The sequence below is a fragment of the Python bivittatus genome, unplaced genomic scaffold, assembly GCF_059951505.1.
Source record: "Python bivittatus isolate LINGU-HERP-01145 unplaced genomic scaffold, Pbiv_v1 ctg000240_np1212, whole genome shotgun sequence".
NCBI classification, from domain to species: Eukaryota; Metazoa; Chordata; class Lepidosauria; order Squamata; family Pythonidae; genus Python; species Python bivittatus.
Genome location: NW_028277051.1, coordinates 2,316,445 through 2,329,924, shown reverse-complemented (window position 1 = coordinate 2,329,924; position 13,480 = coordinate 2,316,445). Strand labels below are relative to the sequence as shown.

Here is a 13,480-nt window from a genome sequence, read left to right as displayed (position 1 = left end):
ATTATATTGTTATAAATCTTAATACATCGTATTGTTTCAGCACAGTGATGTTTATATGATAAGATTAGAGGTCATTCATGTTCTATTATTCAGATAGCTTAAAGTATTGAAAATAGAGAAAGGAAAGAAAAAACTCTTTCAATATTAATTACAATTTAGGGTGTCAATACCACAAGCATAAGAATATTTGGCTTTCTCACCAAATATATATAACATTAAATATATATAACATTTAAAAAAAGAACCACTGAAACTCACATCAAAGTATTGGTTATATGATAATGGTTTCAATCTTAAGCTAATTACTGAACATTAAAATCTCCACTATACTGTTATTATATATATATATATATATATAAATATATATATAAATATATATATTATTTTTAACAACATATTACATATATATAAGATATATATATATGTAATATGTTGATAAAAGGAAAAAAACAGACGAAGCAAATTTAACAAAAGTTAAAATATCTAAAAGGTAGAAAAAGAAAGAAAGAAAAAGGAAAAGAATAACAAAAAAAACAACATTGGTTTCCAACTCCCCCTTTTTATACATTTGCTAATTTGCAATATTTATGGACATTCAGGCCCCCTTAAAAGCCAGACTGTAAGTGGTTATATTTACCATGCTGCGTGATGTGTTGTGCGGATGGGAACCATTCTTGCTTACATTTAGTTAAACTTCTATTGTGTAAGTATTCATTCATTCATTCATTCATTCATTCATTCATTCATTCATTCATTCAAGTTATATAGCCGCCCATCTCAGACCAGTGACTCTGGGTGGCTAACAAAAATAAAAACAGTCCACACTTAAAACAGTACAGAAAATTAAATATAAATATAAGTACAGCCAAGAGATCTTTAAAAACTGTTGGTGTCAGCACAACCATGAAATGGGGCCCTTCACACACTTGGGGCTCCAGACCTGGGCATAAAGGCAGGTCTTCAAGGCCTTCCAAAAAGCCAAAAGGGCTGGGGCCACCCTAATCTCGGGAGGGAGGATGTTCCAGAGGGCAGGGGCCACAGCAGAAAAGGTACGTCTCCTGGTCCCCGCCAGCCGACATTCCTTGGCTGATGGGAACCGGAGCGTGCCCAACCTGCCAGACCAGACTGGACAGGTAGAAACAACTGGGAAAAGACGGTATACTGTTAGTTTTGCCGTTGCTTCTCCAAGTTTAAGTTCCCATGGGTGTAACTCAGGCTGATGGATTTACAGGAGTGTCACAGGCATTCTTCAGTTCCGGTAAAAATGGTGGGTGGTTGCAACATAAGAGAATATTGCTGGGGCTGGAAGAGGTGGTAGGGAGTAACCTCACCAGTTTGCCTCCTGCTAAATGGTTATTTTGGGACTAGCCACAGCAACACTGACAGTCTGGCCAGAGGTCTAGGAATTAGGATTGGAATCTGATATAATTGCAAGATACCTGGCTGGAAAAAGGCTACCTGAACACAGTCTTGCAGCTTCGTACATTGGTGGACAAGTAGTAAACTAAAACATGGGTCAGTTTCTTTTTCTTCCTACCCCATTTTTCCTTCATTGTTGCTATTTCCTTTTCTAACACTTCTTTGCAACTGGAAGTGTGAGAACAGCTGCTGACATTTTAACATTTTTAGAGAGGATCTAGAAAAGCTTGGACACCTTATTAATGATGGTCTTGGAGTAATCTCTGCAGATGGCATAGTTTAAGTACTATAGGTCTTAAAAAAATAAAAGCCCTATTTTCCAAATTCCTGCTCTAATCCACACAGCAACATTTCTAAGCAACCAAAATAGACCAAATTAACTTCCTACCTTTCAATTAATTTTACACATTGGTGGTCATACAACGGTTAGCTTAAACAAGGGAAGTGGTGGATATGTACCCAGGCTCTCTTTGGTTAGTTAGGGTTACGGTTTCAGTAAATTCAGTAACTAGGTGAATGTAGACACTGTCATATTACAGATTAGATCGCAACCCAGGAAGAATATTTTAACCTGATATCGTTTATTAAGATATGGGTAATCAGAGTACAGTAATCCAAGATTGCTATGTCCAGCTAGGTGGCAGCACCTAGCCAACCTTGGTTAATCTTGAAAAGCAAAGCAGGATTGGATCTGGTCAGTAGTTGGATGGGAGATTATCAGGAGATCCCAGGGCTGTACGCTAAACTGGGAGCATCCTACAAAAGGCAGTGACAACAGACCTCCACAGGTGTTGCCCCAAAACTGCATAAATGTATCTCTGTAGCCATCGGGAGTCAAAGGAGATTTTTCCTATCTTGCTTTGTTAGGCCTTGACCCTCTGCTATTCCACCCCGTTCTGTCCTCTGTTGGGGTTTCTTATTTTTTTATAAGTCTTTTAGTCTGGGAAATCCTTGTTCTTTGTAAAATGCCATACAATCAGAAGGTGCCCTACAAATAAGAATAAAACACGGAGCCATATAGTGATGTATGATACACAAGCACGTAACCACTTACCCAAATGACTTATGCTAAATATATGCCCAAATGCTATAAATAGAAAGAATATTCGCAGGAGGCACGACCCACCGCAATTATGGAGGAAAATCATCATAGGGGTCCCCAGGGCGAAATCCCCCCCCCCAGCTGCCTCTTCCGCCGTCCAGCACAGAGCCCTTCTTACCTGCAGCCTCCTCACCTGTCCTCTCAAAGATGCTCAGTCCTTCTGAAATTCTCTCCTTTGCAACGGCTCCGGCAGGGGGCCACCTCGCGCAGGTCAAAGACTCCCGAGCCACTCCAAAACTACAAGTCCCATCTGTCCGTGAGCGTGCATTTTGACCACGAGCCTTTGAGGGTACGCCGGGAATTGTAGTCCATCTGAAAGCAAGCAGCTGGATTGGTTAAGAGGGACGCTCGCGCAATCTAATCCAAACGAATGGATTTCCCTCTCGGTCATTATACTAGCTTTCCCATGAAGCTCCGCGGCAGGAGTGCCACTGGGAAAACCGGGGCGAGCGGCGGGCGGCATGACGGGAGTTGTAGGCTTCGAGTGGTGAGGAGAGAACCGTCATGGCGGCGGCCTTCCCCGCAGGCCCGAGGAAGCCTGATGAAGCCGGGCGGGCTCCGGAGGCGGCCTCGCCGCTGCAGTACAGCCTTCTGCTGGAGTACCTGGTGGGCGACAAGCGCGGGCCGAGGCCGGAATTCCCGCCGGGAGCCCTGGGGGGCTTCCCGGCGCCCGTCAAGAGCCCTGAGCAGAAGATGGTCGAGCGCGCCATGGAGAGCTGCGCCTTCAAGGCGGCGCTGGCCTGTGTCGGGGGTGGGTGTTTCGGAAGGGCCTCTAAGGCAGGCTCGCCCTTCACACTGGTGCCCCCGAGGGTCGCCGGGACTACAACTCCCATTACCCCGCCCCGGGATGACCTGGCTGGCGCTGCGATGCTCCAGGCAGCCGCTAGGTGGCGACGGAGAGGGAGTTCTGCGTCTCTCTGCTGCTCCCTGGCGCCCGTGTGGGGATTTGCAGCTCAAATGTGCCAGCCCCGCCCCTGGGCCGAGGGGTGGGCGGGGATGATGGGAGCTGTAGCCCCTTGCCGTTATGGAGGGGGCTGGGTTTGCTAGGAAACGTATTTTAAATGTTTTATTTTTTTATATTTTTTTTTCATTCATTCATTCATTTGACTGTTGGGCACCCATCTCAGATGTTATCTCCATAGGCTTGCAGCTCCAGTGAGTTAAATTGCAGAGCCCAGGCGGAAGGCAGCAGCAACCAACTTTGTAGGATGATGGCTGAGAAAAGTTCATGGATGTGCCTGTGAAGTCGGCCTCCACTGGGTGAAAAAAGCTTTATTTTGCCTGAAGGCAAAGTCCAGGTGTACCTTACAGGGTTGTCATATGGGGGCATGTGCTTGTGCATGGAGACTGTACATTAATTATCTGGTTTTATGCCGTGAGGTCAAGAGTTGATTCGGAGTCTGGCTGCATCTAAGTCAAATTAATAATTATAATAAGTTGCAGGAAGAACCGGCTGATCAGTCCCGGACCAAATCAAGGCTAACTGCTCTCCTGGGGCCATGATCAGCAAGCCGAAACTCAAAACACTCTAGGCATGTGATACAGATGATGGATTATGGTGTTTCTCAACCTTGGGAACTTTAAGATGTATGGGCTTCAGTTCCCAGAATTCCCCAGCCAGTTCTGGGAGTTGAAGTCCACACATCTGACACTTGCCTAGGTTGAGAAACACTACATTAAATTATTATGCTTAGCAAGGCTGAGGGTGGTAAGGAAGGGGAAGGTGATGGGTAAGGAGGATGAAAGAGATTGCTGAAGAGTCCCAGGGCCAAGGGGCCATGAGGTATTATTAGGAACAAGTCAGGAGGGTGAATATTTCATCCTGGATGTATCTGATACCAAAATCAGCTTGGCAGCCATCTAACTTTATTGTGTGAAGATGGGAAGCTGAAATACATTGCTGGTGAAGGCAATAGCAAACTATACCCTTATTGCTGCAGAAAAAAAAAAGTCTTGCTGAACTGGAAGGCATGTCTCTCTTTTTTTTTCTCTGCCTACACATGCACGCAGACAACGTACACTGTATATGACAATCCTGTACAGTAGAGATAACATTAAAGCAAACTTTTTGACCCCAATTTAGCGACCTCCAGAGATGCAGGGGACTGCTGTTCCCATCTTTTTGACCTTGGACGGTTTTGTTGACTGATCTCTCTGTTTCTGATTTGGCAGGGTTTGTCCTCGGGGGTGCCTTTGGCGTGTTCACAGCTGGCATCGATACCAATGTGGGATTTGACCCTAAGGATCCCTACCGCACGCCAACAGCCAGAGAAGTCCTGAAAGATATGGGGCAAAGGGGAATGTCATACGCCAAAAACTTTGCCATTGTGGGTGCCATGTTCTCCTGCACTGAATGCCTGGTGGAATCTGTGAGTAACTTGCTTGTTTGACCTATTGGGTTCTTGTTTTGGTTCCCTTAAAGAGGAGGAAGGGTGGCAGTAATGGATAGCTGCCTCCATCCTTCTGTGTCCTTGTAGCCAGAGCTGCCCACATCCTGCTTTTAGAGCTCTTCTCTTCACTAGCACCGCCTGATTTTTGTTTGAGGCTAGAAGGTAGGAATGCTCCATAATACAATACATTGATTTTTTTAATGGACGAACCATATATGGGGTTTCTGAGAGACTCACAAAGCAAATACGGTCATTAAGATATCATATACTTGGGACCTGTTGACCTTAAAAAGAATATCTCAGTCTCCAGCCTTTTAAAAGTTCAGAGCTCCTGTGTAGCTTTATCAGCTAGAGATGGGCGTAGTCTGTGGTGCCACAGATCCCATACAGTGAGCCTCATTATCATTTTTTTCACTGATTGTTTTTATATTATTAGCATAAATTGCTGCAATGAGAAGAAGCCCTTTACAACCATTTTAATAACCAATGTAATATGCATTGTTATTAAAAGCATCCTTGTGGCCCCTCCTTATTTCATCCCTCTGGATTTATTTCCTCTTTCCCGTGCCATTCAGAAATCCAGAGTCTTTCCCCAAGCTAATCTTTGCTTCCCCCGCATTCCCGTGGGAAATGTTCTAGCACCTCTAGAGAACACCAGGTTGGGGCAAGCTCTGAAAGCAGCCCAACTTTTTAGAAGAGATGTTAGACGTGGAGGTGCCTGTGGGTGGCCTTGATAAGCTGTTTCTCGCTTCTGTAGTACCGAGGCAAATCTGACTGGAAGAACAGTGTCACAAGCGGATGCATTACTGGCGGGGCCATTGGTTTTAGAGGTGAGTGTTGCCTTCCAGCAATTGGAGAGGCTCCTGGAGCACATTCCACGGTGGAGCTGGGGCCCAGCCATTCCTCTGAGAGGAAGCTGTACCTGGCATACAGCTGCAGCTGCTTCTGGCTGAAGGCAGAGGGAGGGAGACCGCTCTGCTCGTCTCAGCCTGCCAGAACGTGGGCAGCATGCCACTGATTCTGGGAGTTGCAGTTCAGGCACATCCAGAGGATGCCAAGGTGGAAGAAATCAGTTTAATATTATGCAGGGTTCAAACGGGGCTAGTGCCTCGTTGGCAGTGGAAATCTTTATTTATTAATTTTTTTTTTAAAGAGTGCTGGGCCAACAGGGATGTTTGGTTTTTAAAATACCAAGCGCTAATCTTCCCTAAGCATATTAAATGACTCTCCGAGTAAGCTGTTTATGTTGAACCAGATTGGTTTAAAGTTCTTTGGGAAAACCGCAGTGGTTTTTGAGCCCATTCCCGTCTTTCCTCAAAGAGCTGTTGCTTCCAGTTCTGCTGGGTATACCCTCCCCTAGTAGGGTTTATAAATCGTGAGGAACCAAGCAAAGGAGCAAACATAATTCATGATGTATTGTGATGCATGAATCCAGCCTATCGTTCAAAGTAATGGAATCTTGTAGAAGGCATTCAGATTAAACTCGTTCGTTTTAGTGAAGAATGTTCTCTAGGATAACAATTCAGACTTAGTTAAAGAAAAAACCTTGACTGCAGACTTCAAGAGTCTGGACAGTGCCCTCCCATGGATGATTTAATTGGTTTTCCTGTGATCCTTGTGGCCCCTTCCAACCCTACAGTTTGGCGATCCTACGTTGTGCTGGCAAGGCCCAGGAGGAGATCCTTTTCTGCTGTGGCACCCCCTTTTGGAACATCATTCTCCCGACATAGGTTGGCCCTGTCCCTGTTGGCCTTTCATAAGGCCTTGAAAACTTGGTTCTGTGCCTGAGCCCGGATCCCAGGCATGGGATAGAGCCCATCTCCTGGCTGTGTGAACGACTGGCTAGATAGTGCCTGGCTGCTGTGTTTTATTTGATATTGTGTATTTTACGTATCTTATTGTAAGCTGCCTAGAGTCACATAAAAGTGAGATGGGTGGCTCTATAAATCGAATGAATAAATAATAAATATGTGAATAAGAGCCTCCTCCCTGTTTCCTTGCAGCTGGCCTCAAAGCAGGGGTCCTTGGCTGTGGGGGCTTTGCTGCATTCTCTGCGGTGATTGACTATTATTTACGGTAGCAGCTGGGGCCAACAACCAAGGACTTTCCGATGTCAGCTGTGGAGGACAGCAGGCCCAGTTGGCTTCTTGGGCACCCAGTGCTGACAGAAAGAGGTGGTGTTTCTGAGCCATGTCCTGGAAGAAGGTGGATACCGACCCCGTCTGTGAGAATTCGAAGTCAGCCATTGTAGTGGAAGAACCACAGAGGATCCCGATGTATTCTCTCGAGATCTTCTGCTAAGATCAATGAATTGAACTGCTATTACATGATAACAGCATTTACTACCAAGAGAGAATTATAGTTCTGCTGCTGCGTTTGGATTAGGAAGAATGGAAATGCTGAATTTTTCCAGACACTGTAAAGAGATATCTACTAATAAAATGGGAACAATCTTTCAAAGTTTTAAGAGTTTTTGTAGCTAGTAGTTCATGACTGAAGATCAGATGCCAGCCAGGTGCCTTTGACAGTGGTGAATGATCCAAAGCCAGCAGTCTCAATAGGGGCAGGAGCCCAAAAAGGCAAGATGGAGGATGTGACATGATGCAAGCCCTTCCTAGCCCTGCTCTGCCCTGCCCTTTTTTGGAATGTGACGTACGCAGTTACAAAAGGGATGGGGCTTGTTTCATGATGTTGTTCCAGCATCTTACCTTTTTGACTCTCCCCACAGACCCTGCTACCTGTAGCTATTAGGGGTGAGACGTAAATGGAACTTGTTTACTCCTAGGCAGTATCCACTTTGGATTACCAGCAGAGGAGAGCTAATGCTTCTGCTACTGGGCTCTGAAGTTCAGAGAGAGACCTTTGGAGTCCACTGGATTCTTTGCTGTCCTCTCGGCTGCAAGTAGCCCACAGCTGGTAAGGTAGCCAGGGAGGAGGTTCCAGCTTTGCACATTTGAACTTCCCCAACTTGCATTCTCGGGACAAAGTTGGGGGAGAAGGGGGCATCCTTAGGAACTGGCAGTCCCTCCCCCACCCCCCTGCCAGCAGCTCAACATTGAACTGCCTGGTTCAAAACCTAGGAGGGCAAAAATGGCTTCTTTTTTCTCCTGAAATTGCACATGTAAGCCACATTTCTGTGTGGAAAAAGCATCAGATGCCACATCTGGGATGTACAGAAAAGGCATCAGGCTATGGTCAGGATCACACCGCCTGCAACTTGCAGAAAACGTATCATATCCTTCTGCCAAGGAGGTGTCTCTGATACCTTAGAAGAGAGATGCATAGCCATCCAGGTTCTTTGCCCTTCACGCGTTCTGGGTTTTAGGCTGCAGAAGCAGCCATGGAACCTCCTCTCTGTTTGCCTGGCAGGAATGGAAAATGTCACGTCTTCAGACACCTTCAATTGGCTATTTTATCAGGTTGGCCACAAGGTCCATCGTGGTCCTGTTATTTGCTAGATTAGAAGGGGTGAACTGGCTTCTTCTCACTTCCCTCTCAGCCATTCTTGTACAGAGGCCAAGAGAAAGTTGCGTTCCTTGGTGAGAAAGCCACTCCATTCCCAGTCCTGCGCCTTGGCCGGCCAACTGTCCAGTTGGCTGAAGGGACTTAAAAGTCCAGTGAAAAGTTCAAGCAGAGCGCAGACAACCACAGGACTTACATCAGTTACGCAGCGCAGGGCTAGGCCAGGGAGCATCTCCCCCGTCCCAAGTCCTGAAAAGTATGGCTGGAGACTCCAGAAGATAACAGTGAAAACCTTTTCGGGGCCCAACTGGGGGCTAACGCAGCAGCTTGTGACTCGGAGCCAAGCAGGAGTCAAGGCACATCACTGCCGCTGAAGATAGCAGCCTTTTTTTCGTGCTGAAAAAATACATTTTCATGCTGAACAGAACTTCCAGCAGACGGTCACCCTTCTTTTGGAAGCAGCAAAGGATTTCTCTGAAGGAGGCTGTGAAGAAGCCTGCAACAAATTGCTGTTCCATTCTATTATCCCAGCTTGTGGCAGTAACTCCTGCGATCCGACGTGGCTAGTCGAGCATCGAAGCGTGCGCTCATCTGGCCCAGGGCCCGAGCAGTCCCGCACCTCTGAATATCTCACTGAAAGGGGGAGCCACTGCGTTTCTCCTTCATAAGGAGGGCCTCCAAGGGAAGGAGGGCAGAGTTCAACAAGGGAAGTGGTTGCCACGAAATCTGTCGTACCTGGTTATGCAACGGCATTACATAAAGCTGTTATATAATTGAAACATGGAGGCAGAAGCCACAACGCTGCACCCTTCCAAGATCCAATGAGCGGTGCAGTGTCTGCAAAGGGGATGACAGTGGAAGGGAGTTGTTCTGGCGGCTGCTAATGAGGGCTCCGTGGCTTAAAATAGACGCAGAGACAGATCAGGTCACCTTGACCCATGTTTCTCCTTCAGGAAGAAGACAGAGCCTACATTGAAATGGACCTGTCAGCAAAGAAAGGAAAGGAAAGGAAAGGAAAGGAAAGGGCTAGAGGCGCAGGGGAGGTCGTTCGTATTCAGTGACACTGACTACTTGAGCATGGTCACAACCGCCACGTCTGCCAAGGGATGCACGTAAGAGATACACACAGGCTCCCAGGAGATTGCTTCATAATACCAATGGAAGAGAACATGTGTAGCTCAGGGTTGAACTGTGGAGTCCTTGGGGTTCTCTAAGCTTGGCGGTTTTCTTGCATCTGCAACGCCAAGGACTCCACAGACTTCGCAATGGCGCAGATGCTACGTCTCCTCCAACCAGATGAGATTCCTCAGACCAGAACCCAATATTGGAGGTCTCAAGCAGAGAAGGGTTTCCTTCATCACCCAGTTTTATTTACGCGTTGCATTTATGTCCCGTCTTCCCTCTGGGATTCAGCACAACAGCCCAGCGAGGTGGGTTGGGTCGCGAGAGAGTAGCTGGCCCAACGTTCCCCGTCTGAGAACAGGCCGGCATCCCGGATCTACTCCTTCTAACTGTATCATGTTTTGAACCGGAGATAATGAGATGGAGACGTTTTGCGCACAGAGCAAAGATTTATCTCGGTATCAGCTCCAGGCTGCTCCTGACTCTCGGCCAATTTATAGACCAAAAACAGCAGTTTGAGCAGGCTTACAAAGTGACACCCAACGGGAGGACCGAAGAACACCAGATATCCTTCCTGGCTTTCCCATGGCAACAACACTCGTTGCTTAGGAGAATTGTTATATTTGCCAAGTTGCATAATTAAGCTCTCACATGGTTTGCATTTCTTAGACCCCCAAATGGCGGGTTGGCCCCCGCGGAGAACATGGTCAGGTCTGAAGGGGGCTGCAGATTCAGCCTCTCCAGTCAGAGCAGGAGCAACGTCCAAACCTGCTCCTACTTTGCCTGGACAGTTCAACTGCCAGGACTGCTCTTGTGCTTGAATAAGTAAGGGGAGGGATGTCCCTGCACAAATGCGTTATTTTAGGGTGCTACAGCACCCCAAAGCTAGAACTTCTGCTGTAGACTCCCATGGCACCTCACCCTCCTGTCCTCTTGGCCAAGTCATTGACTGAGGGCTGAAGTTATCCAGCAAGTGCTAAATATAAGCCGTTGGCGTGGCTGTTTCGTAATGCAGGTGTGTTCGTACCTGGGTTGCAGGTAAGAAACTGCCCTCTCTTTGTCTTCGCAAGAGGAAAATATGATCACTAGATTTATAGGCACAGAACGGGAAGGCCATGGAAAACAGGAACGTCCAAACTGGTTTGTATGAGAAGTAGGCAGAATGTTTCCTTCTGGAAGCGTGCTGTTCTGACCTCTCTGGAAGTGACCCAGTATCAGCATGACCATTGGCAAGAGAAGGGGCAGGATGGCCTGTGTCAATGTCAGCACCCTTCCATGGAGGAGGATGGAATGAGTCGCTGTAGATTAGAACACACCATGTGATACACAACATAGTTTAATCAGAAAATAGATAAAGTGGGGATTTGCTACAAAGACCACGTCTGTCTTCCTCCTCCTGCAGAGTCTCTTCAATGGCGTCCAGCCCAACCACCAGTGGCTGTTCATACAACTTGCTTAACCCTGTCGAGTGGAGACCTATCTACTGGCTGCATTCCCACGATTAGTATTAACTCTGGCAATCTTTTTGTGGCTTGGGGTGTGCTGCAAGCCCATCCCTTTGGTCCGTTCATCGCACAGGACCCTACCCTCCTGTGAACCCTAAGGCGGGGAAGGGGCTAACTCCACACCCAAGCGAAGGCGCATCGTGTGTACGCAGCCAAAGTCATCTTTGGCTTTCAGACCTGGATACAAACAGCAGCACTCCCGAAGTAATTTATGCAAACGTATGGCCTTTGCATTTATTAACATCTTTTATCTTTTGACATGGTTTTTCATCCATTGAAGTTTGTCATCTACAGGGAAAAAACCTGCAACAGAACACAACCACGCACACACACACACATATATATCTCTCGCAAATACACACACATACATATATGTGTGTGTGTATATTAAGTTCCAATATCTAGTCTAGCTGTAGCTGCTGGACTCCCAGCTTCTCCCCCTGCCCCACTTTGACCAGGGACCAAAGAAAGGATGGCTGTCGTTTACAGGGTGGGGGGAATGTTTTATGTCTCCTCCATAGGGGTGACTCCATCTGTAATGGGGACAAAACAGGCGGGCACAGTTTTTATAGCCGAAGAGCTACGAGCTGTGCCGTCGAGTGAAACGATGGCTCCCAGGCGGCTGTGAAATCCAGCCCCTGGGAAGTCAGATATATTTGGTCCCTGAATGGTGACACGTCACCTTCCCCTCGAGGGCAGAAGTACCGTGTAATGTGCGGGGCAGGTGTGGGGATGCCTTCTTTGATGGGGGGGCGGCGAGGGTGAGCAACTGAGACGGGCCTGCCCAGGAAAGCTGGTGCTGGGCATCTGTCGGGCACCACGTGGGAAATGGAAAGCGCCAAGGCTGCGTTAAGACATGCGGTAAGTGATGATGTTAACTGAAAAGAGGCTTTTTCCCCACCCAGTCAGAAAGAGAACAAACCAACATCAAACTCCCACACTGTGCAGGGGGCAGTTAAAGTGCGGAGTCGTTCAGCTCCTGGCCACTCAGTGGTCTTGAAAACAAATCAAAGGGATGTGCAAAACGAACAACACCCCCGCGGCCCCTCAAACCCAGTTCCTGGGCTGGTCAGTTGTCCTGGCCGTTTCTGGGCCCGTTGGCTTGGGGAGACCCTGATGGAGCCGTTGGGTCAGCCGAACAGGCCGCCCGTCTTTTCTTGCTGTGCTTCGTTTGCCTCTCTGTCCACCAAGAGGACAGCCGAGCTCCTGGGGGGTCAGCAGGAAGAACTGTTGAGGCAAGCCAGAAACCGCTCTTGGGCAGCTGAGCTGGGGATCAGCAGCAGCCCCCAGCCCCCCAAGACCCCTTCTCACCCAGACAAATTTCCGTTGCCACCATAAATCCTGTTTTTATTCTTGGGACTGAGTTAGCCCCAGGAGAAGTTAACTAATTACCACCTGAAGGGAACAACAGACCTGGATATACTTTCTTTCTCTCTCTCACACACACACACACCACACATACACACCACATCCAGCACGTCTAAGGCTAGCAAAGCCACCACCTCTTCATTCTGCTGCCACAAGAGTACCTTACAGTATGGGGTTCAGGGGTAAAGCGTGGATTCCCAGCTGCACCATGCACAGCGACAAAGCCGATGGAGAAGAACTGCAGGACGAAGCCCCCCAAAATCAAAATAACCCGGGATGGAAACCAGAGCCAGACTAGGCCTCCTTGAGACCACCACGCAACTCCTTCCAACCTGGCTTGACGGAGGAAGAGAACGCCGAGATCAGTCCCTGGATCCACCAGCCAAGAAAAGTGAGGGGGGGAGGGAGAAGTGAAGAGAGAGGAGAGAGCATGAGTGTTTGGCGCTTCTGAAGAAGGACAATCCAAGCTAGTACCACACATGCAACTGGCAGGGACGGAGCAAAAAGAATAAGCACTACTGCAGACCGCAAGGGAGCAAGGCAGGTTGGAGCGGGAGAGACTTGGCTGCTCTAGCACTCTGTGGAACCCAGAAGATGACAACCTTCTGGAAAAGCATGGAAGTCCAGTCAAGGCTGGGCCCCAATCTTTGTCCGTCGCTCGCTTCCTTTCTGCGGCCCAATGGACACGCGTAAGGATGACTCCTCCGTATGTAAATGTGGAGAACGGTGGGCTGCTGTGCAGAAAAAGAGCTGGACCAGTCAGGGGCTAGGAAAAGAGTTGTACAAAACAGTCCAGGGGATGGGCGGGCAGATTTTGCCCCAGAAGAGCCCAAAGCCCTCAGCAGGTTCAGCGTCCAGAGGCGGCGTCTGCCCGGTGCTCTTCTGCTTAGAAAACGCAGGCGGTGGTCCGGCTGTGGAGCTGCGGGCTACACATCCGTGGATAAGTAGAGTGCGTTGTGTTTGAGCTCGGCAAAGGAGACGGGCGGATGCTGCAAATAGTATAGCAGCACCTGGACCTGGAGGAAAAAACCCAGAACGTGAGCCAAAACGGGGATTCACACGACGCTCCCACCCGTTCAGTGTCTTAGGTGGAAGGAGCTCGCCATAGATGG

General features: G+C 48.1%; 2 protein-coding genes across 7 annotated transcripts in view; one reads left to right on the top strand and one right to left on the bottom strand.

Annotated features, from left to right (window-relative positions):
• Positions 1-2,951: 2,951 nt before the first annotated feature.
• Positions 2,952-7,371, top strand: TIMM22 (translocase of inner mitochondrial membrane 22). 3 transcript variants are annotated; one of them, XM_025169827.2, is made up of 4 exons: positions 2,952-3,272; positions 4,694-4,890; positions 5,669-5,741; positions 6,551-6,908. In XM_025169827.2, exons 1-4 carry the CDS (start codon positions 3,026-3,028, stop codon positions 6,697-6,699), a joined length of 666 nt encoding a protein of 221 aa, XP_025025595.2. In that variant the 5' UTR covers positions 2,952-3,025; the 3' UTR covers positions 6,700-6,908. The 3 variants fall into 3 exon arrangements, with proteins under 3 accessions (XP_025025595.2, XP_087994886.1, XP_007433261.2); XM_088138760.1 differs by lacking the exon at positions 6,551-6,908 and adding an exon at positions 6,995-7,371 and having other exon boundaries at positions 2,955-3,272; XM_007433199.3 differs by lacking the exon at positions 6,551-6,908 and adding an exon at positions 6,915-7,371 and having other exon boundaries at positions 2,958-3,272.
• A 3,444-nt stretch (positions 7,372-10,815) lies between these two features.
• The window catches only part of ABR (ABR activator of RhoGEF and GTPase), a 119,138-nt gene continuing 116,473 nt past the window's right edge, over positions 10,816-13,480 (bottom strand). For all 4 annotated transcript variants that reach the window (XM_088138759.1, XM_088138758.1, XM_025169823.2 and 1 more), the window contains one exon: positions 10,816-13,384. In XM_088138759.1, coding sequence (XP_087994885.1) covers positions 13,295-13,384 — 90 coding nt within the window. In that variant the 3' untranslated portion in view covers positions 10,816-13,294. The remainder of the gene's footprint in view (positions 13,385-13,480) is intronic.